General features: G+C 52.2%; 1 protein-coding gene across 1 annotated transcript in view; it reads right to left on the bottom strand.

Moving 5' to 3' along the window:
* Nucleotides 1–859: 859 nt before the first annotated feature.
* LOC136369838 (carboxyl-terminal PDZ ligand of neuronal nitric oxide synthase protein-like) overlaps nucleotides 860–27,373 on the bottom strand; it is a 28,650-nt gene continuing 2,136 nt past the window's right edge. Inside the window, exons 2-11 of the mRNA XM_066332932.1 lie at nucleotides 25,559–25,630; nucleotides 8,570–8,662; nucleotides 7,900–7,958; nucleotides 6,387–6,495; nucleotides 6,018–6,159; nucleotides 5,477–5,637; nucleotides 4,355–4,522; nucleotides 3,203–3,380; nucleotides 2,622–2,970; nucleotides 860–2,517 (exon numbers count right to left, since the gene is read on the bottom strand). Coding sequence (XP_066189029.1) covers nucleotides 2,043–2,517; nucleotides 2,622–2,970; nucleotides 3,203–3,380; nucleotides 4,355–4,522; nucleotides 5,477–5,637; nucleotides 6,018–6,159; nucleotides 6,387–6,495; nucleotides 7,900–7,958; nucleotides 8,570–8,662; nucleotides 25,559–25,630 — 1,806 coding nt within the window. The 3' untranslated portion in view covers nucleotides 860–2,042. The remainder of the gene's footprint in view (nucleotides 2,518–2,621; nucleotides 2,971–3,202; nucleotides 3,381–4,354; nucleotides 4,523–5,476; nucleotides 5,638–6,017; nucleotides 6,160–6,386; nucleotides 6,496–7,899; nucleotides 7,959–8,569; nucleotides 8,663–25,558; nucleotides 25,631–27,373) is intronic.

The following is a 27,373-nucleotide window of genomic DNA, read 5'->3' as shown; positions in this document are numbered from 1 at the left end:
ATATTCATTTCATCTGCTTTGCATAGAGATTAACAAGCGAGCCCTAAAGCAGACTCTGAAATTAAAGCTAACACCAGATTTAGTCACAGGTTACAAACTAAATGGCATTGTTTGATGGATATGAATCTTTACCACCTGCCTGCCTGATGATTGCTAGCAGCTTAGCAGACAGCAAAGGAAAAAGTTTCTTCCCATGAAGGAAGCATAATAAGGCTCTGGGCTGGAAGTGCCCCCTCCCCACGCAGGCAGCCCCCCGGCAGATGTCTGCAGTGGGCCTGGGGAAGGGGCTCCCTGCTCCCCACTCTGCCAGGCACCCACTCCATGGAGGGATGGAGAGTGGCCCTGAGACCCCACAGAGGTTCTGGGTTGCTGGGTCCCTCTATTTTGGCCTCTTGTCCTGCATGAGGGGACAATCTCACAGACTTCTTGTCCACTCTGGAGTCTCTGTGCTGAATTGCCCCTGAATTTCCTTCTCCACCTTGCAGGGGTCAGGGGTCTGCAGAGGGCAGGGGTCTCTTGCCCATCCTGGCAGCAGGCAGCCCTTGGGCTCCCAGTGCTCTGGCATGCCACTGGTCCCATCCCATCCAGCTTTGCCATCTGCATTCTCCCACCCTCCAGCCTGAGTGCTGGGGCCGGGATTTATTTCAGGAGTAGAAATGGGACCTGGAAAGAGCAAAAGGAGTGTGTGGGGAGCAGGATCCTGCCTGCTGGTGCCCATCAGAGGGCAGCTCAGGGGCTCAGCTGTCATTCCCAGCAGGGATCTTTCCTCTTTGTGAATACCTGGGAGTTCCCAGTCCACCCCACAGGCTCAGGACCCCCTGTGCGTGGGCCCCAAGGGGCAGAGACACAGCACTGGCTCTGCAAATCTCACACCTTTATTTTGTTCTTTAAAAGTCCATTACCAAACCGCAGCATCCTATGGAGGAGCTGGGCTGTCGCTACCGCACTACGGGACAGCCCAGCCGAGCTTTACAACCCGTGGCCCGGTCCCCAGCTCCCTCCTGGCTCTGTCACTGCCATGGCCAGCTCTGGGTGCATGTCTTGTCACCCCCTTCTCCCTGTAGGAGCAGCACCATGCCAGGGACAGGCAGCATGGCTGCTCCACGTCTCCATTTCTGCTTGACACTTCCCAACTTGACTCTCTGACACTTTCCCGACACTCTCCGATGGACAGCCAAGGTGGATGAGCATCACCTCGGTCCCTCCACAAAACCTGCCCTTCACTCCACTGTTGGCTTCTTCCTTAAACCTTAACTCATCCCAAGACACATTTCTGAGACCAAACCACACTGTAACACCCTAAAATCAGCGTAAGGAGCAGCCTTCTGCCTGCAACCACTAGCAGCTCGGGGGGCACGGGAGGGCTCTCTGCCCTGACCCCAAGACAGAGGGTGCACCCTTCCTTAGGGGGTCACCCCCACTGCTGCAGGCTCCCAGGGCCAGCCCTGCACCCATCTGTGGCCTCAGAGGGGTGGCCCAACCTGTGTGGGCAGTGGGTGCTGGGGAGTGGGAAAAGGCACCTATGGAGGCAGTGGTGGTTTCACCGCGTGGGGACACAGTGGTGGGGCTGCTGTCCCCAGATCAGGCCTGGGCACAGTGCGGGGACACTGGCAGCCCTGGAGAGATCCAGCGTGGTGGCAGTCTGGGACACACCCCGGGGAGCTGGGCAGGGGAGTGACACCGTGGCTGTGCTGCATGGCCCCGCTCAGGCTGCCATGGGTGGCAACTGATGAACCAGAAGAGCCTCTTGTCCCACAGCACTGCGCCGTGCCCAGGGCTTCCACCCTTCAGCTCCCTGGGAATTCTCTGCTGTGAGCATCCCTGGCTGTGTGAGCAGGGACAGGATGGCAGTGTGACAGCAGTGTGAGCTGGTGCAGACTGAGGCAGGGCTGGCTAGTCCCATCCTGTGGGGTGGCCCCGTAGGTAGTGGGGGAAGTTGTTACGTGGAACAGGGACAGGAAAGGGACCCCCAGTCCCAGCACAGGGTTGTGGACGGAGCTGCTGGGTCTGCCAGCCACCAGCTACCACCTACTGTGGCCCCACTAAGAGGGGACTCTGCTGGGCCCCACGGCAGTGTCCAACTCATCCTCAGAGAAGCTGATGTGCAAGCAGGTGTCATCTGCAGGGGAGAAGGGCAGTGAGCTGTCCGTGGGGCTGCCCAGCGCCACCAACTCCTTGGCCAGGGTCTCGCTGGCTGTTGGGTCATGGATGCTGGCCAGGGGGGACATTGGCCCGCTCTCTCCAGTCCTGTCCTTGCCCAGAGCGCGCTGGCAGGTCCCGGCAGGGCCAGGCTCCGTGCTGGAGGGAGCACTCCGTGCAGGAGTCCTCGCCTCAGGGTCCAGGAGGGTGAGGGAGCTGGCAGTGATGCTGGTGAGGCTGGAGATACTGGCACTGGGTAGGCTCGGGTGGGCAGTGCTCTCGGGCTTCACCTCCACTTCCAGGCTTGGGGAGGTCTTGCTTGACCTTTTGCGTAGGATGGGTGGCGGCGGGTTGAGCTTGGGAATGGGCGGCTGCCGCCTGCGGAGGGAAAGCAGAGAGAGGAGGAGATGGGCAAGTTCTTACCTGCAGCACTCAGGGTGTTCCCCCTGCAGCTGGCAGGGGACAGAGGTGGCACACTCTACCTGTCCTCGTCCCCTCTGTCTGTGTCATCCGCCTTCTGCCGGCCGCTCCCGTTGAGCAGAGCCAAGTCGCTGACCTCGGAGCCCTCCACGCGCCGGCTGAGCCCGTCCTGCCCCTCCAGACACTCGTCCCCCTCCTTGCTGCCGCAGCGGTGGCTGCCCCTGTCCAGGCTGACGAGGTTGAGGTAGGAGTCCCTGGGGCCCAGGGAGGGCAGCGAGCCGGGGGCCACGGGGCTGCCCAGGATGCTGGCGGGGCTGGAGGTGGACGGCAGGTGGACGTCCAGGCTGTAGTGGTTCTTCAGGTTCAGGGAGAGGGACTGGGCCAGGGACAGGTTTTGCAAGGAGTGGTCAGCTGTGAGAGATGGACAAGGGGCGTGTGAAAAATGAGGGATTTCCAAACCAGCTGCTCCCCTGCACTGTGAGGGGTGCAGAAATGCCCCAGATCCCCAGAGCCTGCTGGGATGGTACCGGGAGTACTCCAGTTGCTTCCTGTGACTGCAAGGAATGCAGTGATCGTCCAGAGGGAGGGAGCTGGGGGCACGCCAGCACCCAAACAACCCCAGTGAGTGTGTCACTGTGCTCACCCGGCTGCCGATGCTCATCTCGGTGCTCCTCCCGGGCCTCCAGCACTGTCAGCTGCCGCACCAGCAGCGAGACGTGCTGCAGCAGGTCGCGGTTGGTCAGGAGGAGCTGCCGCACCCGGGCCTGCGCCTCGATCCGCGCCGCTGTCTCGGCCGCCAGTTGGTCCTTTAGCAGCTGCACCTGCGAGACGGGCCGGGGAGATGCGAACGGGATGATGCGGGGCTGGGATGATTCGGGACGGGATGATGCGGGGCTGGGATGATTCGGGACGGGATGGTTCGGAACGGGATGATTCGGAACGGGATGATGCGGGGCTGGGATGATTCGGAACGGGATGATTCGGGACGGGATGATTCGGAACGGGATGATGCGGGGCTGGGATGATTCGGAACGGGATGCTGCGGGACGGGATGGTTCGGAACGGGATGATGCGGGGCTGAGATGATTCGGGACGGGATGATTCGGGACGGGATGATGCGGGGCTGCGATGATTCGGAACGGGATGATTCGGGACGGGATGATTCGGGACGGGATGCTGCGGGACGGGAGGAGCAGCCCCGGGAGCGCCCGGTACCGGCGGCGCCACAGCGCCCCCTGCCGGCCCCGCCGCGCCACCCCCCAGGGCCCCCGGAGCCGGTCCAGCCGCCGGCGGGGATGCGGCCACATCCCGGGGCCGTGCGGGGTGTCCTGCTGTCCCCCCGGTAACGAGAAACGCGTAGGGGAGGCGCCCAGCCGGGAGGCACCGGGCTCCCCGCTCCGATGCTGGACTGGGGATGCGATGGTTTCCAAAACCGGGATGAGATGGTTTCCAAAACCGGGATGAGATGGAGTGAAACGGGAACTGGGGGCTCTACCGGACCCTGCAACACTCTTAGAGCACTCCTGGCTGTGTGAGCAGCCAGCTCCGTGTCTGGGGGAGCTCAGCTGTGCTGCAAGCGATGCTGCACGTGGCGCTAAAAGCAATGCTGCGAGCTAGGCTGCAAGCGATGCTGCAAACTCTGCCGAGGGCTGTGCTGTACCGGGAATGCTGCCAGCACTGCTGCGAGGGCCCCGGCCCGCTCCCACCTGCCCCGCTGTCGGCCTAGCCCGGCTGGACGCTGGAGCAGGGCGAGGAGAAGGGCTGCTGCTGCCTGAGGGTAGGGCAGGACGTGTACCTGGGCCACAGCCACCTGCGTCTGCTGCTGCTGCTGGAGGAGCTGCTGCTGGAGCAGCTGGAGGCAGTGCTGGGAGGCCAGCGGGGTGATGGAGGCCGAGGAGCAGGGGCTGCTCGGGCTGAGCAGCTGCTGGGAGCTGGCCAGGTGGAGGGAGCAGTTTTCGGCATCCTGGGCACAAAGAAAGGGGCAGGTGAGCGGATTGACCGGCTCAGGCTGGGATTTGGGTTTTGGTTCCCCATGGTGCAGCAGAGGAGCCCCAGCACTCGGGGCACTGAGGGGATGTTGAGGGGCTGTCAGCTCTGCACGTCTGTGGGGTCCCCAGGACAGAGTGTTTCAGAGAGGCTCCTCCCAGAGAGCTGGCAGAGCTGCCTTGGCTGTGTCTGTGGAGGAGACAGCAGGGAGTGACCCAAATAATCCGCCACCTTTCCGTGCTGTGGCTGCCCAGGCTGGGCGGTGTCCTGGTGCCTGGAGCATTTGCCAGTGCCTGTGGCCACTGCCCTTCCTGCTCCTGCCCTTCCCTGCTTGGGCAGTGCCAGAAGGAATGTGCAGGAAAGCCCAGCCTTTCCAGGCACACAAACGAATCCCATGGAGTGCATGTCACTGCAGCTGTTTCCAGCCAGGCCCTGTGAGCGTTACTGTTGTGTGAGCTGAAGCGATGCCATTCAGGCCTCCGGGAAATGCTCCCAGAGCTCTGTGGAGCACCCATTCATTAAGGTAGAACTGCTGCTGGAGCTGAACGTGCCCCGGGTACCTGCACTGCCAGGGCTGGGCCTCCTGGGGACGTTGTTCCCTGGGCCTGGAGCAGGAAGGGAGCCAGGGATCGCTCCCAGGGCAGTCCAACAAGGAACTGCAGAGCAGCACTGAGGGCACGGCCATCAGCCCGGGTGGTGTGTGAAGCCTGCTCAGCCATGCGCTGCAGCCCCAGCCCTGCCCTGGATGTGGCCTCACTGCAGATGACCTGAGAGCTGAACAGCCTGTGCTGAGCAGGGAGCCAGGAGGGAGGGCTGCAATGGGGTCTCCATGAAAGCACCTCCAAACCAAGCCATGATACAGTGACCCTGAGCAGAGGGCCCTCAGCAGCAGCAGAGCACATGAATCGTCCTCCAGCCCAGCCCCCATTACCTGGCCGTTCTTTTCCTTTGAGGCTTGCCCAGGTTTCAGCATGCCGAGGTCCCCCCTGGCACCTGGCAGCTCTCTGGGTCCCCTCTCGGACACACAGATGCCACCAGCATCGATGCCAACCTCATCCACATCCGTGATCTTGGAGCCCTTTATCTGATGAACTTCAAACAAGAGGGACACATGAATCTGAGCCTCCCTTCCCTGCACAGGATGGCAGGAAGAGCCAGGCCCCCACGCAGGGCTGGGAGCTGAGGGAAGCTCAGGGACAAGGGGCAGGATTTGCCCCAGCTCTCAGCATGCTGTGAAGGGGCAGGAAGGAGGCAATGAGTGGGGCTGCAGACCCTCAGCTTGCTGGATGAGGGGTCTCAGCCTTCCCCTCCCCAGCGCTCAGCAGGAGTGGGCAGGCAGGGCAGATTTCCCATCCCAAGGTGCCCAAACCTGTCTCCCGTTAGGTGCCACCTCTCGTGTCCCCACCCCAAAGCATCCCCGCACCGCTGCCTTAGGGAGAGGCGTGCCCAGCCCCTCGGGATCTGCGAGTCACCTTCCAGCGGCTGCTCCTCGGCCGATTTGTCGCTGGCGCCGTCGGCCTGCCCGTCGGCGTTCTGCAGGGCGTGCTGCAGGCTCAGCTTGTGGCACACCTCGAAGGCCTGTCCCACGGTGCGCACTACCCGCATGGCCTGGCTCTGCGGGACAAACCCCGTCACTCAGACATCTCCCGCGGGGGAACCGCCGCCCTCCGTGCCTCCCACCTGCCTCCTCCCGTGCTGCGTGTCCCCGGCTCCCCACTCTGCATTTACCTGCTCCTATTCCCGTGTGCAATGCCCCGGGCTGGGCAGGAGGGGACAAGCACCCCTCGGTGCACCCCAGGCATCTGCACCCTCTGTGGGTGCATCCCCCAGGAGCATCTCACCTTCTTCTTGGATTTGAAGACGTTGCACCTGAAGGAGTTGTTTGCGCCGTCCCTCGCGATGTAACTGAATATTTTCAGGTCTTGCGAGTCATGAGAGACGTAGAAAATTCTAGGTGGGAGAGAGACGAAGGGGATTAAGCACGGTGGGGAGTCTCTGCTCCTGTGTGTCCCCAGGATGAGCTGGTGGGCAGCCCCCAGGATGGGAGGAACAAGGCAGTGCTGGTGCACGGCCCCTCCTGCAATTTTCAAGGCAGGAGGCGATGGATTTAGAGAGCGTTTCAGGCTTGATGGAAAACCTTCTGGTTTCTGAAGTAGGCAAAAGCTTTTTAAAGATCCTGTGGGAAAGTGAAAAAAAAAAAATCTATAGTCTTGGGAAGCGAGTGGCTATTTTTAGCCGCAGCAATTAACCCCTGCCCAGGCTGCAGCGAGGCAGAACCGGTGATGAGTGCCCTGTCCCTGGGGACACAGAGGGTCCCTCCCTGGCAGTGGGCAGCTGGCCCACACAAAAGCCTCTCGCAGGGATGCTGAGTGCACTAGGAGGTTCCTCCCTCTGCTGCTCAGGCCGACTCTTCTTGTACTGCAAAATCATTTTTGAAGATTTTTATCTATGTTTTATTTAATTAGGTGAAAATGTGACAAGTGAGCTCAGCTCTGAATAGAGAAGAAACCAAAGGGATTCTTTAATTATTTTTTTTCCTGCTCTCTCTGTCCCTGGAATTTTTTGGGTGTTGACCTTGCAATTAGAGCAATTACTGTCAATGTATCACATCTTGTAGTAATCTTTAAAGAAAATTAGAGGTGAGAAGTGGGCACAGATACTGCATCAGCACAGCCTTTGTTCTTTATCTCCTCACTAAGGGCTCTGATCTCAAAAACCAGTGCTGGGGATGCCAGTTCTCGGGGCTGCGGCGTTCCTTCGTGGTATAATAATTTACTTTGCAGATCTAATAGCCTGAAGCACCGTGTTAAGCCATCCTCAGGCCATGCACCATCACTGGAGTCCCTTCCCATCCCCAGGGGCTCCTGAGGCACCAGGTTTATGCTCAGTGCAAACCTCTGGGTGGGGCCTGTGGTCTCTGGAATACCTCAGTATCCCATGGAAGGTGCTATGGGAAGTCAGTACAGTTGCCTCATCTGTAAGGGTTAATTCCCAGTGAGCATCTACACCTTAGGGTAAGGCCCTGCTTCAGAAGCACAGGGAGAGCCATGCTCTGAAGGAAAACCATGGGAAGCCTGTCTTCAGAGGCAGAATCAGAGAGTAATCCAGGTTGAAGCATCTCCAGGGTCACCCAGTCGAACCCTGCTCAAAGCAGAGCCAGCTTCAAAGCGAGATCAGTCCACCTCGCTCTCAAAAATGTATGAAAAGGATTCTCCAGCAGCAGTAACCCTGTGCCCTCGTTAATTTTAGATGGTCCTTTGGAAAGCCTTGGTGGAGGGCTCTCAGCAGGTGGCAGGAAGGGCACAGATCCCCCAGGGCTGACTGGCCCTCCCTGGTTTAATCCCAGCCATGTACCTGTACACGGGATCGTGCATCACCACCATCTTACTCTCATCCCAGGTCCACTCCTTCCTCTGTAAGCAGAGACAAAATTACAGCAAATCAGGTGAAAGTGAACCTACCAAAATGAAGGGCAGGAAACCTGGGAAACGGTGCTTTTGTCTCAAGCCACAATCCAGGCTGCAGTGTGACCAGATGAGCCATGGCTGTTTCAACAGTTTCTCAGATTAAAACAGATAAAAATAGATTTTTTTTATCATTTATCATATCTGATCACAGCCTTCAGGGCTGAAAATGGTCCCTAAGATTAATTTATAACATCAAATATGCAGAAGAGTTACACGTTTTGGAGAAGTCTTGGAGCTGGAGCTTAGGAGATCTGGATTCAGTGATTTGGTGGAAAGGTTGGTTGAGAAAAGAGCTGAGGGGTGCTCAGACCAGGCAGCCTGGAAAAAGCTTTTTGGTATCAGCAAGAAAAAGAACCAGTATCTCCTGAGAGATACATTTTTAATAGGAAAAAAATCCTCTTCCCACAGTGTAATATTCCCACTCTCTTTCCACCATGGTTTTGTTATTAGTTGGATGGAAACTGGAGTGTTTTCTTGTGCAGATTCTGTGTGTTTTTTTTAAGAAAAGGCCAGTTTTGGTTAGAAGTGTGACTATCCCTGGGCTGGAGCAGCCTCACCTTCTGCTTCTTGCGCAGGATCACCTTCACCCCGTCCACGGACACGATGATGCTCACCTTCTTCTTCTTAATGTTCTTGGCTTTGAATTCATACTGGTGAGAAGAAAAATGCAAGTTTAAGAGAGTACTGGAAGTACCTGGGACAGTGTGTGGTAGTCAGTGTTTACACATGAAAATGTCAGGTTTTGGTTTAGTCTCAGCTGCTGAGGGAGGTGGGAATTTGTTTTATTCTGCTGAGAAAAAACATTTTGGGAAGGACTTGGTGCAGTAGCTGGGATGCCAGGCAGGATCCTGGCTTTGTCAGGAGCATCCTTTGGGAGAGCACAAGAGGAGTTCAGTCCTCTGGACCACATCCAGACTGTTACTTTGGAGCTGGGAAGATGCACTGGCCGTGCCTGTCCAGCAGGACTCTGCTCCAGAGGTCTGATGGGGAGGTGGCCCCTGCAGCAAACACCAAGCTGTGACACCTCTGGTGCCCTTGTGTGTCAGCACTGCGCTGCACGGGGAATACAAAATCACTCAGGAGCTGCAGGGAGGGCCAGATGGGCGGCAGTAACGCAATTATACCTCAGTCATTTGCATAATCACATTAACCTCTGTGAGATCGGGATCTCTGGAGAAAACCCCTGCAGGTGTCTGCAGCCTGAGCTCACCTCCATTTGTGTTAAAAATTAAACACTGGCTTTTAAATGTTGCTTTAGCTGACAGTTAGAAGCGTGGCAGAGGCCTTCTACTCTGGAGACCTTTGTTTACAGCACTCCTCCTTCCTGCCCCCATTTTAAGCACCATTTTCAGCTTCCAAACACAGCATTTTGATACTCCGTATTTTTTGCAGTCCCTGTTTGAAATCCACCACTTTGTCACGTCGCTTTGGCGAATCAGTGCAGACTCTGATTCGTGGATGTGGAGGAAAAGGCAATGCCAAGCAGCCTGAAATCTACCTAGGCCATGTAATTAGGCATCTAATTAGAACTCTGATTTCTCTATACAGTTGGGGATGTGCAGGGAGCAGGTGAGATGTTAATGGAGTCCAGGCACCTCTTTTGGGATGCTGAAGTTGGAGGGCTGTGTGTGGCTCTGTCACCCAAGCTCTGCAGAGAAGACACACATCTTCCCCACTCCTCAGCACCCATTGTGAGCCACGCCAGCTCTACAGACACAAAATTGGGTGGCTTTCATGTTTATCAGGCTTTTGATGCTGCTCATTGAATTCTTAGCACTCTGCAAGGTTTATGGTATCAGACAGACCCCGGATTAAACCACAGCCTTTTGATCTCCCCATGAATTATTACTTTCAGACAAGCTCTTTAAAAATCTATCTATAGCGCTATTGCGTGTGAAGCTGGAACTAAATTAGCTATACACGTTTTTTATTTATGGGGAGGAGTGAGAGGAAGGGTGAGGTGGTGAGTGCATCCTGCAGGCTGCTGGGGGGCCCAGGGGATGCAGCAGGCAGATGGACTCGGCAGGCTGAGCACCTGAGAGGGCTTTCCCCACCCTCATGCCCAGTTCCCCCAGCCCAGCTGCTCCCCCTCCCCTGTGCTCACCAAACTGTTTGTCCTTGTCTGCTCCATGAATGTCAATAAACCCGGGATAGACTGTTCTGCCCGCTAAAGAGCTGTTTATCTTTCTTTATACACAAATGGCTGGGAAAATACTAGCTGAGCTTTCCAAGAAAGAGCAATACAGTGTATTTTCCCATTGTAGCAACAGGGGTGCAATTACATTCAAACAAGGCTCTTTACTCAAAGGCTTTAAGCAAAGTCCAAGCCTGGATTTTGCAGAGATGCTTTTTCTTTCTCTCTTGGACAGAAAGGAACAATTGGGAGCAGCAGCAGCGAATCTGTGGGTGCTGCCAGGAGTGATGGCAAGACTCTAAACCCAGGGAACTCCAGCCAGCTCCCACACAGCACCACCCCAGCCTGGCTCTGGGACTGTACAGGGCTTCAGCTCCAGGCAGAGCTGTGCAGCACCACAAGCTGATTGTGGCCACAGCAGCCTCAGTGAGGAAGGAGTTTGTTGGCCCTTCTCTCTCCATGGAGCCCGTGGCCACTGCTGCATCCTTGCTGGAGCACATGGCCATGGCCAGAACCAGCTTGGCCTGAAAACAGATAAAACTCCCTGGGCCCCTCAAATCTTTCCTAAAGGGTGAAACCCCTCAAGCAGTAGAAGCTGTAGGATGTCCCATGTCCCAGCACAGGAAGCAGGAACATCAGCTGGGTGACAGCACCATGCCCCACGCTCACACCACACCAGCTCGGCTTGGACTCTCCATCTCTCCACAGAAGAGGCAAGTAGAACACAGCTTCAGTCATTTAATTGCTTCCTATCAAGCAGGAATCAGTATTTTAATGAACTATGATTTATATAAGGAAAGCACATGGGAAAAGGCACTCTGAGACAGCTGACTTTTCCCTGGAGAATGTTCATGCATAACCCAACCTCCACCCCAGCGCGAGGCTCCAGGCTCACTGCTGTCACAGCAGCCTGGTCACTGATTTTCTTCTTACTATTGGAGTGATGGGATTTTTTTTTTTCCCCCAGATTTGTCAAAGTTACCAACAAATCCAAACCCACACAGCAACATTTCTCTCTGCTGCCTTCCACGATTCAATCGTTATTCTCCTGTTGTTTGTGCTGTCCTATAGGGAAAAGCTTTTGGGATGCTGAAGGATCTGGAGTTGCCCCTAGGAGAGGCAATACAGCAGTCTGGCAGCTTTCTTAACTATGGAGACAAGATGGGATATTTTATAAAAAAATGCAGGTCAAAAAAAGGGTAATTAATTTCATTTATTTTAGCAGCGCCATTAATTCTATATCTGCTGTGTTTGACCTGGAATACTTTCCACTTCTGCTCTTAAATCCCTGTGTTCAAGTCTTTTCCTTTCATACGGTCCCACACACTGCTGGCATGTAATATTAACTTACCCATGAGCTAAAGGCTCTATGACTAGAAATGTTAATAGGGCTGTGCGATGCATATTTCATTGGATAATTCCACCCAAGCAGATATAAATTACACATGCAGTTACCAGCTTCCATCTGCTGATGAAACTTAGGCTAATGCACATTGGAAATCATGTGCAGTTTCCAGCACTGGGAACAACCTGCATGAATAGAGTTATTCAAGGAAGCAATTCTTAATGTGATTAATTACTGAAGGTATCAGGGCCTTCATTATGCAAATGAAAAATGTCATAAAATAGAGAGTTTGCAGGTCTTGGAGGCAGTCTCTGCTTCCAAAAAATGCATCTTCTTCATTAACAAGGAGCAGCAAGGCCAGAACATGCTCCTGGCCATGGTTCAAATGGTGTTTTAAGTTGTATTAAGAGAAATCAAAGCAGAGGCTCTGCAGGTTTTTGAAGCCAGAGTATGTCAGTGCCCCCAGTCACAGCTGGGTATGTACTTATTTGCATGCCCATAGGAAGATGCCACAGGCTTGGAAACCAGCGACTTCTTCCTGTGGCTGTAAATCCTCCAGGCAGCCCTGAGCCTGCTGTGCTGCCCTGGCCTGGCAGGCTGCAGGATCTATGTGTCCATAAACAACCCCCAACAATAGCCTGTCCCAGCCCCTTCCCCAGGCTCGCCTTCCACACAGACACAGGGAGCATGGTAATGAGGGGGTGGGAATGAGCTCGGCTCTGCCCCCCGACTGACCGGCTCCGGGCAGAGCCACCCCCGGGGTCCCTGCTCACGCTGGCACACATCCTGGCTGCATCCCAGTGAGAGGAGAGGCTCCCTTCCCTTCCCTTCCCTTCCCTTCCCTTCCCTTCCCTTCCCTTCCCTTCCCTTCCCTTCCCTTCCCTTCCCTTCCCTTCCCTTCCCTTCCCTTCCCTTCCCTTCCCTTCCCTTCCCTTCCCTTCCCTTCCCTTCCCTTCCCTTCCCTTCCCTTCCCTTCCCTTCCCTTCCCTTCCCTTCCCTTCCCTTTTCAGGATTTAAAGCCGTGATGAATCCAAGTATTTCCAGCTCAGGAATGTAATTAATTTGAAGCCAGCTGACCTACACGGGGCGAGCACAGGGTCTTATCTGGGCTGCTGTTGGAACTACCCATGCTTGGATTGCTGCCCTTGGAACTGACCCCACGGAAAACCCCAGAGTTCTCCCAGCCAGCGATCCCCACACCTTCGGAGAGCAGGCTGCTTGCTGTCCAGCCTCTGCTCCGCCCTTCAGCATCACACCCCACCTTTCCCCGGGGTCACTGGCAGCCCTGCCTGCCTGTCTGGGGGTCGCTGGGACAGGGGCTGCCCCGGGGAAGGATGTCCCTGTCGCATGCTGTGACCCGCCGGGGCCACACGCTGCCGGGGCCGCTCTGAATGCGGCCGGGCATTGCCCGGGGCTCTGCTGCAGTAACTGGGCAACACGGACACAAAAGCGACGCAGGAAGCGCTGGAGGCCAGGAGTGCACCTCCTGCCCAGTGGAAAAATGAGAATTTATGATCCTTGGAAACATAAAACTGCTCACTGGAAAGCAGAAAGTGAAAAGGGAGTACAATAGGCAAGGAGAATGTTGGAAACGTACTCGAAGTCTTTTTTTTTTTTCTCATTTAAATGAGCTCCTTCCACCATCCAGCAAACTTTCTGTAGATGCTGCAGGCTGCACGGAGCTGAAGGGGCTGAGGAGCTATCACGGGCCTGCTGGGTTTCTGGGAGTCTCTGGAAAGGCAGCAAGGAGATGTGGCCCCAGTCCATCCCAAAGGATCTCTGGGTGACCTTGGGCAGGGGCTGTGAGGATGCTGCCCTGGCTGCAGCAGCTCTGAGGGGAAGAAAGCTGCATTTTGTTCAGGTCTCCAGCTTCAAAGCATTCTGATGGACATGGTAATACTGGCCTTCCTCTTCATCCCCCTCCTCATTTTCAACAGATCTTATCCTCGGGAGGACCCAGACTGCTGAGGTCTCAGACAGCCCTTAAGGATAACTCAATTTTCCCATCTTAAGGTGACATGGCAAAGGATGTGGCTGGAGTTCAGATATTTTTCTGTGCCAGTCAAAAGGATGTGGAGGAAAAAGCAGTCAGAGTTACACCCGCGGGGGTGAGTGGGGCTCCTGCAGGTGATGGGAGCTGGTGGGAGCCCAGGACTAGCAGTGGCTCTTTAATTAGACTTTTCCACCTCTGAAAAAACCACGGACTGTCCTAGAACAAAGCTTCTTCGCCTGCCTTTAAGAAAGGGTGGGACAAAAGCAGCTTTTTCATTGCCTCCTCCCTGTGGAAGAGATAGTGCAATGCTGCTGAGCTCCATCCTGAGGGGCACAGGCAGCCTCACAGCCCAGCGCAAGGTGACATCATCTGGCCTTTGGTGCCTCCCTGACAAAGGCACCATTGTGTGTCTGTCACTTCCAGGAGCTCCCTGCTGTCCCCAGGTTTAATAGGGAGCTTTCCCACACACAGCCCTTCAGTCCTTGTCTTGCCAGGGCAGGCCAAGCCCAGCTCACGGGGAAGCTGGGTTTTATTTTCCTCCCTACCTCTATTCACTTTGCTGGAGAAAACAAATTACCTTTTCCATCCACAGTGCCTTGGATGATTAATTAGCACCAGTAATGAATAGTGTCTCGGGACCCCACCCCAACAGGAGCATGAAAATGTCCCTACCTGAAAAAGCTGCTAGGTTACTGCAGATAGAAAGTAGATTTCATCTAATTTCTAATTTCATTAGAAGCAGGTCAGAGTCACCTAAAGTAACCCTAAGAAGTGAAACTGCAATTATACACTGCAATATCTTCAAGTAATTCCCTATTTCCTGACAAACATCTGTGTCCCAAGGCCCTGCAGAGAAGGGTCTGGTTTAGTGCATGTTTCATATCCTAGCTGCCCTCCAGTCTGGTATGTAGGACAAGAGGCAAGTTAGGAGATTGGGTTGCTTTTAAACCATCAATGTTCACACAACAAAGCTCTGAAGAGCAGGAGCCAGGACTCTGCAGCAAGCTCAGAGCTCCATGAAAACGCCCCAGACCCCCTGCATGGCTGTGGGAAGGTAACAGAGTATTTTCTATGTCTCTTTCTCCCTCACAAAGCAAGGATATTCATTTTCTACTTCATTCATTCAGTTGTTCTGGTTACAGCCAGCCCCTGCCAAGTGACAGCTACCCAGCACCTCGCTGGCAGGGCCAGGCCCCCAGATACTGCTTGTACAGACAGGAGCAGGAGGCAGCTGAGGATTTCTGCTGCCTGCTCCAAAATTCCTGTTCTACTTTCAGCCCCTACCCCTCTCCATGAGCCTGACAGGCCACGGCAGGGGAGATGCTGCTGGCTCACTTCCTGGTATTTTGGCTAGGCTGTGCAGACAGGGAAAAGAGGAGCTGGTGTCCTCAGCAGCAGAAGGGGGAGATGGGGCTGGGATGATTAACAGGGCTGCTCTGCTCTGTCTCTGCGAGTTGGTGTTTATTGCTTGTTTGGAGAGAGAAGAAAAAGCCAATTTTGTTCTTCTGTGGCTTTTCAGAGGTGTGGTTGTGATGCTGTTTTCCAGGAGAGCAGAGCATTGTTCAGCCCATGAGCAGCAGGCATAGGAGCCAGGCAGGGCCCACCACTGCAGGGAGTGGGGCAGGGGCTTAATGAGGGTCCTGGTAGGCACAGCACAGAGATGGGGAGAAAACCTGATCCCACTGCCCTGCCGAGGCTCTGACAGAGGCAGGTACTGGGATTTTAGGCCTCTAAATAATGCAAGGCTTTGTGTTTTATGTAAGGATGCTATTTTAGTGCAGGTAGTCCAAAGGAACTGCAGAGGCAAAGGCAGCCAGGGCAGGCTGGGAGCCACGCTCTGAGTGCAGGGATGGAGAGGGAATGTCAGTGCTCCTGAGGCCTGGGGCAGGCAGGGGAGAGGCAGAGCAAGAGGCAGAGAAGTGCCCATGTGCCCAAACTGATAACCAAGTCAACCCAACAGGGCCAGGTGTGACCTGCTGGGCTTCTCCATTTCCAGCAGTGTGCTGCTCTGCAGCCTCCTCCTGAAAGCCTCGGTGACTTCAGGGTGCTCAGCATGTCCTCCCAGGGTGCACACCTATCCAAAGAAGTCTGCTGTTGGGAATCTGGAGGAGCTGCATCTGCATGACTAACACCTGTCCTGTGTAAATGCTGCAGGGAGGAACATCTCCTGGCTTCCAGACTTGCCATCACACCCCATATGCATCTCGGGTGCTGTCCTCCAGCTCTGTGTCTTGCCATGTCTCCTAGCCACCTACTGGGAAAATTAACATTTCCTTTGCATATCCACAGCAGAGTCAGGAAGCTGGACTTGGCACCTTTATCTTTGAGCAAGCAGAATCCAAGCTAGAACGAAGCTTGATCTCCATTTGCATTCAGAACCAGCACTTGATTACAAACTAGACCAGAATGACAAAGGGGGGATGCTGAGTGTGCTGCTGTGTGCAGACCAGGCTTCAGGACTCCTTTGCTAGGTGCAATCCAACTTTCTTCTCCTGCAGGGCAAAGAGCTCTTTGTCAGCTCAAGCCCTGGGTGCAGCTGAACCTTTCTACACCTCAGTGCCAGCAGCTCCCACGAACAGCCTTGCTATGAACTGGTTTGAGACATTCAGGGACAGAAATAATCTGCTTTATTTCCAGGCAAGCAGACCTTTTCGTTGTAGCTGTTAATACTATCGATCTCCAGCAGTTCCACTTGAGAAAACATTTCTTACAGAAAGCCCAGTGACTTATAGTCGACCTCCAGGCACTGCAATGAAAGGATGTGTTTGCATCTGTGAGCAGCAGCAGTGCAGCAATTCCAGCCAGGAAAAGGCCATTGAGCTTGGAGGGGGTCAGCTCTGTTAGTAAAGGCTGCACATGCAGTACTGACAGATCCTGTTTCCTTAAAAAAATCTGCAGTTGGGTCCAATGCTCAGATGCAGCTGTTAGGAGAGATTTTCTAAAGCACACAATTCCTAATTCCCACTGACATCAGAATCTTGGTGGCACAAATGTCTTTTGCAGTAATCTGCCCATGAGCTCTGGTAACATGTGCTAATAAAACTGCAGTCCCTAAATTAAAAGGAAAGTCTCTGGGTTCTCCTCAAATTGTCCATGAAACTTCACTCAAATTTGGAAACAAGACTGCTACTGTAAGAGAAAGAAAATTCAAGTCTAATTGTGTCATTTCCAAAACTCCAGAATATTAAGCAGTTCAAGGACTCTATTAGCCTCAGGGGAGCCACTGAGATTAGTGAATCACGATGAGAGAAAAGCCTGGGTTTAGATATGGAAATTATGGAAAAAAAGAGGGATTTATGCTGTCAGTATTTATTGTCACTGAGGTCTTGTCACCAAAACTGCACCAGAACATCACAGGCTTCTCTTTCTCCCCAGTGCTGTTCCCGGTGTCCCTGGGCTTGCAGAGGTGTCAGCAGGAGGTGAGGAGCTGTGGACATCCTGCACTGCTCACACACAGGTCAGTGATTAACCCCAAAGAGAGTCCCCAGCTCACAGCTCCTGCCACCAGCTGGGTTTGCCTGGGGGGGCAAAAACATGAAAACAGGAACATGTTCCTGGGATGGAAGTTTATGCCCTGTAATCATTAACCAACAGCAGCACAGGCTGCAGCAGGACTGAGCAGGTTCATGGTGCTGTGGGATCACTGAGCCTTTAGTGCCCCATGAGCCAGGTGTGGCTCTGCAGCAGGTAAAGACACTCAACAGGTGGCATTTGAGCCTGAAGGGTACCTGTGTGCCTTACACCCTCCTATGTAACTGCCTCAGCCTCCACCACACTGCATCTGGCCTGAACATGTCCCTCTGCTCTTCTTCATCTGGCAAAAATAATTTGATTTTTAGGAATAAAAGCCTGGAGCTCAGAGGGTTTGGTGGGATCCCAGGGGGTACCTGGCTGTGCAGGGAACAGGGTGATTTGGGGGATGCTCCTTCACTGCACATCCTGCCCTCCAAGCAGGATCTCTGCAGCAGCAGTGACAGAAGGATGGAGGAAGTGGGAAGTGACTCAGGTGTCCTGAAAGCTGTCAGGAGGCTGCCAATTAGTCCAAATAACCCATCTGGTCCAGGGAAAGGACATTTAAATAATGTCTAATCACTGCTGCAGGAAAGAAAGAAAACCATTCCACAATGCCTTTAAAAAATCCCTGCTCCCTCATCAAAGCATCCTTCCTTCCAGAGACCTATTCACGATTTTTATGCTATAGATTTATCACAATGTTATTTGGTCAAAATATGAAGTAGCTTGTCAAAGCACTATGTAAAGCAGCACGGATTCTGTCTGCCTTCAGGCCTCATTTAGTACAGAGCAAAAGCAAATTGAAGAAAGCAAGTGCAGAACCAAGCTATTGTTAGCAAATCTTATTTTACTGGGCTGAATTTGGCTTTGTGGTCACAGTCCCTCAGGGTCCCTCTGATCAATGAAGTACAAAGGGCCCTTGCATGTGACAAAATCAAGACAACCCCTCCAGGGGCACCCACTGCTGTGCACTGGCTCTGGCCTTGCTCCTGTGTCCAGCACAGACTCAGCCTGACAACCACAAAGGTTCAAAGCATGAGGATTACACTGTAGCCACAGGATGACTTTTTTCCAGATTTTCCTCTGCACAGAGAGAGGCTCATGGGACAGGCTTAAGCGTTTGTATCTTCGTGGGCTATTCTGTTTTGTTCCTCACATCACCCTGCCCTGGTGGAAACCCACCCCAGCACTTGTACTGGCTGCACAATGAGGGTCTCAGTGCCCCAGCTCTGTGCCCCTGCAGTTGTCACTCAGATTTAGGCAGCTCCTTGTTACCAAGCCAATCCAATCTGCTCTCTCCACTCTGGTTACCTTCTCAATTACATTTCTTCAGGCACCAACAAAGAAGCAGCTTTGAGTCGTGGCTGAGTGTTCTTCACCAGAATGTAATTTGAAAGCCATTATATTTCATCTCTGTAATACTCTACAACCAGTAACATAATTGGTGAAAAAGTCTCTTTATTGCAAACTAGATAAAAGCTTTGCAGAGATCTCATACAGTGATATTTTAGGTAGTGAAATTAAACGCTTCAGTAATATAATGATAATACTGTTAAAGCCACTTTATTTTACAATTAAAAGGTACCTGCTTCATTGCCAAGATTCAGCATCAGACAAAAAGCTCTGTCTTGTTCTATTTAGCACTAACATTTAAATTTAGCTTTTATCCATTTAAATGCTGCTTTTATTAGCCTTCAACCAAACTCCAATCCACCATGACTCTTATGCAAAATAGAATTAATGTGTCTGACTGGTTCCACCCCCTCGCTGGAGAAGCCATGGAGTTCTGAGGGCTCTGAGAAAGGCACTAAGGGTCACCTGGAGATGACACATTTCACTGACTGATCCCTCCACCCATCTGTTATCAACCCTGCACCGTGCACTCCGAACAGGGTGGAAGAACTGAAGCATCTCTAGTCACCAGCCACTCCTCAAAAACTGGGTCAGAGCACGTGGCTACTGAGAAAGCCCTCAGCTGTCGTCTGGCACAGTGGCCTGCTTTCACAGCTTGACCAGTCCCCACTTGTTTCAGCTCAGAGGTTAAGTGACAGAAGGTAACTAATTATTCTGTGGCAGGAAGTCCAGAGGTGAGTTAGGGTTGGAGATGAGCAGGGTGGAAATTTGCAGGAGTTTCTAAGTCAGTGGGGCAGCTCTATTTGCTCTGTTGAGAACCCCCTCAAGCAGTGAGCAGAAGGTTGGATTCTTGTGTAATCTCAGAGGTGTTTTTTCCTCTCCTCCCACTCAAGATGCACGAGGCAGAGCATAGTCAGTTCTCCACCACAGTCACACAATGCTGCCTGGAAACTCTGTGCATGATGCCACTGCAGAAACAGCTCATTAAGAGCTTCTTCCCTTTGTTTTAAGATAATACAAACAGTAGAAAATGGGTAAAACAAGCTTGGGTTTTTCCGAGACAAGGCAGACTCAATTCTTCAAGAAAGCCAGCTTCCACATTTTAAAGTAATCTTTTGTAAGGCAATTAAAGCAGCCTGTGCATGGAGCACACCAGAGCCTGTCAAGGTGACCATGGACCACAGAACACAAAGAGAGGCCTAAGGAGCTGCAGCTGCATGACCCAACCCTTCCCAACCCAGCCTTTCCCTTTTCCTGGGGCTTTCCTGGCAGGGGATCTCAGGGAGACCTAGTCCCACCTGGTGCTTTGGCTAAAAGCCCTGCCTGGAGGTGGGATGGCAGCAGGGTGAGGAGCAGTGCCTGTGAGGCTGCAGCTCCTGCAGTGTCAAGCTGAAGCCACTTGTTTTGCCTGGAGAAATGGATTCTTGCCAGAGGGCTCACCTCCTTCAGCATCCTGTGCTGCACGCAGGTTAGACCCATAATGTGTCTTTCATCCCTTAAGGTAAGGTGGCATCCCTATCATCCTTTATCTTCCTAAAGACCAGGAACAGGCTGTGGGAACCAAACCTGGGGGCCATTTGCAGCGTGGGGCAGTGAAATGCTTTTCAGCAGAGCTGTGCATTGACTGTGGTGGTTTCAGTGCTGCCTGCCCTGGGTAGAAGCAGGTAAGAGCTTCCTGGCAGGGCTCAGAGACCCTCAGAGCACACAGTGGAGCTCCTGCCTCCTGGGAAGCCCAGCCTGATCCTCATCCCTGTGCAGGAGACTCTGCTATAGATGCAACAAACAGAGGAAAACAAACTAATGAGGCATTAGGGCTAAACTTAGCTGCAATTAACATTTAATTGCTATCCTGAAAACACTTGCTGTATTTTGCCAGGGCCTGGAAAGGTAAACCCAATTAGCTTAATCTTGTGTGGTAGGAACCTTAAACTGGTTCAGATGCCTGGTCTCATGGACGGGACCCTGAGGGTAACTGGTGTTTCTGGGACCTGGAACCCTGTGGGCTGATCGTGTCCTGCCTGTGTGGAGCTGCAGGAGCCTTTCTTAGGCCTCTGCTTTGGAGAGGAGTCAGAAGTGACACCAGACATTGTGCAGAAGGTGCCAGAGCAAGTTTGTACGTGCTTGTGTATGTTGGTTTGGCTGCCTATAACCACAGCTCTCTCCTGGAGGCCACGGGCTGTGTCTGACACTTAGCAGGGTAAACAACCTTTGCATGGTTCTCCAGAAATTCAGGGAAGGCGTCCTAGAAAATGATGTCTCTTGGAGCATAGTCTGGGGTGAATAAACGTCTTCTTAGTGTGGGGGAGAAGGAGGAAGAGATGCCTGTGTTTCACACTCTAACCTTGTCAGAACTGTCATCTGTTTTTCCTGCACCTCCCTGTAAATGAAAGGAAGGTGCATGGTGTTCTGAGAACTAAAGAAAGGTCCACCCCAGCAGTCTGAGGCTGCTGATATATTTTAAGATACTAGAATTGTTGTCTGTCACAGCCCAGGGCTATCATTAGCTGAGCATTTGGATGCTCTTCCAAAGAGGCTGAAAGGGAAAACCCTCCAGGAACTGCAGCAGAACAAACTCCCATCCAACAACAGCTCCTGGCGTGCAGCTACAGAGGTCTGTACCCCAGGGCAAGTGCTCCAGCAGTTTGCACTTCCACGTCTGAGTCTGTGCCTCAGCTACAGCTGACCAAATAACTTCATGATAAAGGAAGAGACTAACCATGAAACCCATCAGCTGGGAGTTCAGCTTCTCTCTTTTTTTAGTTCTGTTCACAACTCCAGCTCAGATTAACATGAAGCTGGCAGGAAAGCATAGCTCTCAGCATAATATCCCAGGCAGGGATTATAGGCAGAATATGTCAGAGGAATCCATGCAGCAGTTTTCTAGGTGAACTTCTGTAGTGAGAAAACTCCTTGCCTGGAAACTGAGGGAACTATGTTCTAGCACAATCTCATGGACAAGCCCATGAAACACCTCTACCTCTGAAACCTGTCACAGTGTAATAAATTAATCTGAGAGGGCTGAAGGCTCCCTGCCCTCTGCCACCTGTCCACCTGGTTCCTCTCCTTCTGTAGGAAAAGCAGATAAATCATACCCATAGCTGCTCCTGAACCGTTGGAATTTGCAGCCTGGCAGGTTCTCTGCAGCTGTCCCTCTGCTTCACAAGTTTGCAACTTACTCATCCTGATTTAAATTGCTGTCATGTCACACTTCAAGACTACCAGTTGATACTTGGCAGTGAGTCTGACTTACAGTGTGGCTGGATTGCACTTCCTCACTCAAATACTGTGTGGAGAAACTGCAAAGTGCTGAGACTGCTCAAAGATGGATGCAGCAAGAATGCTCAGGATAAGAGGGAGGGAGAAGTGAGAACCCAGTTCTCATTCCAAGGAGAGCTCAGGCACGTCTCATGTATCCTGCGTCAAGATTTATAAATTATTGTTTCTGTTTCTCTGGCACACTGGCCTCTGGAGAAAAAGGCTTCTCAATTAAATTAAGCCAAAGAAATGTGGAGCTAAGAGAAGACACATTGGTCTGGATGCCTGCCTCCTGTTTGCTCATCCTGGTGTTTGGATGGGCACACTACCAATTGGCTGTTCCCTTATAGAATGATTAAATAATCCAACATCTGGCTCCTTTCTGAATGTCAATACCTGCTTAGGTCCAAGCTAAACCTTCCAAACAGAACTGAAATTTGCGGCCTTCAGAGATTCTTGAGTGCAAATTCCAGGGAAACTAGTTCTGTGCCTTAAAGGTAGATAAAGGGAGTGTCTTGGGGAATTGCTGGCAGCAGGCTGTCTGTGGGGATGACAGGCTTTGTCACTTACTCCTACTGTGTCCTTGTACAACCCACCACTCAAAATAGCAGCATATCCCTAGGCCTGCTCAGCTGGCTGTGAGGTGCTGGACTGAGGGTAGAGGTGCTCTGGAAAAGGAACAGGTGACCTCCTTCTCTGGTGAGTGCTGGCTCTGGGGAATGCAGGACATGTGGTGCTGTTAGCCCTGCACTTGAAGCCATCCATTCCCCGGTCTCCCAGACTAAGATTTTTCCAAGCGACCTCAGCAGCTTCAAGGAAGTGTTTAGTGTTTTACAAAACCCATCTTCACATTAGCCACCGCTTGAACTGTGAGGAGAGAAGATCTTGATTTGTACATGAACTCCCTGGAGTGCTGAGAAGGCTCCAATACCTGCAGAGGGATCACTCCAGCACGAAGCCAGCTCCACCAGAACGCTGACGGAGCACGGGAGCTGCCAGACACCCAGACCTGGATGGCCTCAGGCAGCTGCAGGCAGCAGATGCTGCTCCCTGGGAGGTGGGGGAACACCTGCCCGGGGTGCTCGGAGCTGTGTGATGAATTGGACTTTCCTGAGCAGGCCCTTGCTGTGCCTGTAAGGGTACAGTGTATTTATCCAAGCTGCAAATACGTTTCATCGCCTCCCCTGCCAGGGCAAGAGGTAGAGGGATTAGCTTGAACTCTGATCATGTAATAACAACATGGCAGCTGTAGGCAGCTAATAATCCACTGGGAGGATTAGCAAACTTAAAAGTTGTCTAGCTCTGCATAATGGAAAGCTAAGAACAGCAGCTTCCCTGTTCTACCTACTGCATTTGCATTCTCTCCAGTGGAAGCATAGAACATGATGAGACAAGGCTTTCCAGTCTGTTATGAAATGGGATCTAATGTGTGACTAATGGAGTATTGCTAGCAATTCTACAAGCATCCATTCAGCCCGGAATATGGATTTAAGCTTTACTAAGAGACTGCACCTCAAATGCCTACTGCCGAAGAGCGGCTCACGATTTCAGCAGGATAACGCTAAAACTTGTTATTTGAGGCTCTCTGGGAGTAATGTCCTGAAGTCTGCAGGCAGACTGCCCTGCTTATGCATGGAGAATCCCACTGATCCAGAATCCCTGGTATAATTCATGTGTAACTGGTAAAAGAGCCCAGTACAAAGCACAGAACACGCCGAGGAGCAGACTCATCTCCTGGTGCTGCTGCTTCCCTTCTGACCCTCTCAGGGTATTTGGAGTCCTCGGCAGCTGGAGGAAGTGTTTAGTGTTTTACACTAAAGCTGAAGGCTTTTCCCCCAAGGCAGTTTTGTTGCTTGTATCAATTTACTGATGAGTAACCAGAGTAACCAGCTCTGACACAGCCTGGAAAAGAGAGCTGTGACTCCTCATCCTCCTCCCTGGGTGAGTAAGAGCCCTCCTGAGCCGTGGGATGGCTCCCACCTCCTCCCATGGCACAGGGAGCAGCACAGGGAATGCTGTACTGGGGCTTGTACTGCACGACTTTTCCCTTCTGCTCCAGTGGAGGATTCCAGTGGAACGCTGGAGTGCACAAAGGATGAAAGCTTCACCACGACATGCCCCTGCCAACACTTGGCAGGGCTGGGGGACCTTACTCACTCCTGCACTGCAAACAGCCACTACCACTCACAATAACAAATAACAAATGAGCAAAATACTCGTTTCCCCCAAGAGCTTCTTCCACTGTTTCCTCCCAGTTGTAACTGGTGCTGCTGAGAGTCCATGGGAAAAAACTCTAGTACAGACAAGGCCTCTGCATGCAAATGAATGCTACATAAATAACCCCCATCTTCCCTCAGTTCCTAGGTTGGGTACTCTGTGCACTAGAATTCTCTTCAAAGACCTCCCAGTTCATTCTTTATGCTCTAATTAAGGATCAGTGCCAATTAACTATCTTCAATAGAGGAGCATCTTCCGCTCAGCAGCCAGGAAGTGTCTGAATAAGATCCTGCTGTACAATGTGCACATGAAAAGGGAAGCCCTCCCTTTTTGGAATGGGCTTCCAAGATTAAAAACTCAGTATAGATTACTGGATGCCTACTTTAAAAATCCTGTGTGACAAGATTAAGTGGTGGCACCCAGGAATGCAGAATGTGTTTTTACATGTTTCTTGTGGTACTCTAGCATGCTATTGCACTACCAATTGCACTCTGAGCTAGGTACCACTGTGGCAATAGCAGGTGTGAAAACAGAATGTGACACTTTATTTTAAGTGATATCAAAATACCGTTTGCTTTTTCTTACAAGGGGGTCATAGATCAGCAGAAGTGCAGTGTCAAATCTGATGATGAATATTGATTCAGGTGAAAAATGGCCAAAAATTATGCCAGCACCTAAACTGCCCTGGTAGTCCTCACCTATTGCTTTTACTTCCTCCAGATATTCACCTGAGCCATAAATAACCAGGCAATTTAGACTGCTGCTGCACTGTGTTCTGAGCAAGAGCTGTGCTAATAGTGTGAGCAGGCAAAGGGAGGGGAATGTCATTTCTAAGCTTGGCTGAAGATGAATACATCAGCTCCCCAGCCAGTTACAGGCTAAGTTTAAAAAGCACTATTCTAAAGGAAAATTAGATGGTTAAACACTGTGGGGGGAGGGGGGGAAATAGGATAATCCCTTCAAAGCTTTAAATGGAAGATTCTCAAACTTGCCTCAGCTGATGGGAGACATATGAACAGCCTCAGAATTAAGACCCCTGCAAAACTTCAGCCAGACACAACAGCTGCAGTGCCTTTTGGGGGAGATGCACTCGAACTGGTTATACATGAAGCAGATGTAAGACACCCAACCCTGCTAATCACAGCGAAATCTGGGGACCATTCACAGGCTGCTCTGCAGAAAAAAGGGGCAGAGCAGGAAGAGAGCAGCCTTGGTGATGAGAAACAGGAACTGCAAAAGTGTATTGGAGCATGGGGAAAGCAGCAAATTATTCTAGGAGCAGCAGAATCCACAGAGTCTAGTCAGATGGGATTTACATCAATCACACCTGTCAGGGCACTGATATTTCAATATATAACACAATATATTTGGAACTGTCAATGAACTCAAGTGCTTTTGTGGAGCACATCGTGTTCAGCTTATTTTTCACGCACACAAAATTCCAAACAGGCTAAATAAATCTCTTAGGTTCAAGGAGAAGCCTCATGGCTGCTCAGCACAGGAGAGGGGGTTACATTTGAGTTTTGATAACTGATTCCTTTGCAAAGAGCACAGGATGGGCCTATGCTAAGATGCCTTGGGAATTTCTGGAGGAGCTTGTTGCAAACCTGATTGGGCTGAGATCTGAGCTCCAGATAGGAAGGGCTGGAGGGAATTCAGAACAGCAGATTGCAACCAAGTGACTGAGGGCAGTGTAACCTTTAACTCTGTGTGGGGCTCAGCTGCTCTGAACTTACCCGGATCCTCCTCATGGCTGCCACAATCTCCACACGGCTGTTGGGCCTGGGCACATCCAAGCTCCCGATGTACTGAAAGACACAACAGTGAGATGTCTGTGCAGTAATGCACAAGTTCGTGCTGTGGGCTTCTTCAAAACAGACAGCATTTCTCATGTATTTAGTTCCTCCTTGCCTGGACTCCTTTGACCCATGCCAGCATAGGAATATCTGTTGTGGATAACGTTATCAAGTCAGGGATTTCTGAGGTTGGGTGTGAGGCTCTGACCTCATTCAGGGTCTGGATGTGCCTTTACCAGGGCTTTGCAGGGCGATGTCTGCTGCTAATTGAGTCATGATCCCGTGTGTCTGACAATGGGACTGTCTATCCTTTGTTCCTCCTTACTACTTTGTTCCTCTTACTGCTCAAAACTAAAAGCACACAGGAACTGTAAAACTGCCAGGATGTGCAACAAACACCTTTCCTGGAAAAGCCTCGTGACTCTAGCTTAAGTTTTCAGTGTGGACCACCCGACCTTTGGATACTGCTGTCCCAGCTTGGTAGGACCAGCTCCTGGTAAACCCACCCAAATCTGTGTCCTACGATCCTGTTTAGGGAAGCTGCAGTCCTAATCATAGTGCTTGGGGTTGAGTGTCTGCATTCCACTGTCGGTGCCAGTCCTAGCAGGGTCTCTTACTGGGGTCTGAGCCGTGGCAGATGGCAGGTTCCCATCACCTCCACCTCTACCCCTGCACCACAGCTACAGCCTCCTGGAGCTGGCTGCCCATCCTCCTGAACGGAACGGCAGCACACTGCCCACATTCCACAGGTTACCATGGAACACCCGTGGGCAGCTTCCTGCTGCTGGCATTTCTCCCTCCTGTGCTGCCTGTGCCCTCCCCTGGTGTGCCACAGCAGAACCTGCTGGTGCACCTGCTGGCAGGAGGCAGCCTGGTGGCACCTGTGATGGCACACGTGGCACAGGAGTGCCCCGTGGTGCCGAGGGGAGGAGGCACAGAGCTGCCAGCTCAGCCCTGGCAAGGAGGAAAACGTGTGCTGTCCTGGGCAGTGACACTGCGTGGGGAGCAAAGGCTGCTGATGCTCTAAAGTGGTGTGGTGGCTCAGCTCTGAGGGCAGAGCTGCACGCCCAGGGCATGTTGGTGAGCACAGGGAGAATGTCACCGAGGGAGAGGGTGATGACAGCGTGTGCTGGGAGTGGCCCTGACAGCTCAGGGCTGCTGCTGGGGGGACCCAGTGGGGGCCATCAGCTCCCTCAGGGTGACACAGCCCATCTCTGCTGTCAGTGGTGGTGACTGAGGGCACTTCTCAGAGTTTAGTGACCCTCCCAGGAGCATTTGGTTCATGAACTGTGTCTGATTTTTACTGTGTGGTTACAAATTGTTGGTTTCTTGGAAGTTGTTCCCTTGTGGAGAGGAAAAGGAGCAGCTAATCAGGAGGCCCCTGCAAACATTCAGGGCGATATTATATATATGAACAGAGACAAAATAATTCCCCAGAACAGCCCCATAGGTATTGCTGTTACTGACACAGTTCTGGATTTATTTCTCCACTGTACTACTTGCAGATTGCAATGGGTTTTATCCTGTAAAATGTCTGCTTAAAAGGGCTTTCAGAGATGAGCTCTCCTGGCTCACTATTTACTGCTCTTTCTCCTGCCTTGAAATAAACACCACAAGCAATCTGAAAGGTCATCTGGCTTTTGCTGCTGCTTCTGTAAACGCCTTTGCAAAATGGCATTTTTAAGTTCATCTATAGCCTTTGGTAAACCACAAGAGACCCAAGCTCGGAGCACGAGAGCTTGAGGGCAGCAGGGA

The sequence above is a fragment of the Sylvia atricapilla genome, chromosome 19 (assembly GCF_009819655.1).
Source record: "Sylvia atricapilla isolate bSylAtr1 chromosome 19, bSylAtr1.pri, whole genome shotgun sequence".
Lineage (NCBI taxonomy): Eukaryota > Metazoa > Chordata > Aves > Passeriformes > Sylviidae > Sylvia > Sylvia atricapilla.
The sequence above is the reverse complement of the archived record's forward strand: the minus strand, read 5'-3'. Positions and strand labels throughout refer to the sequence as shown.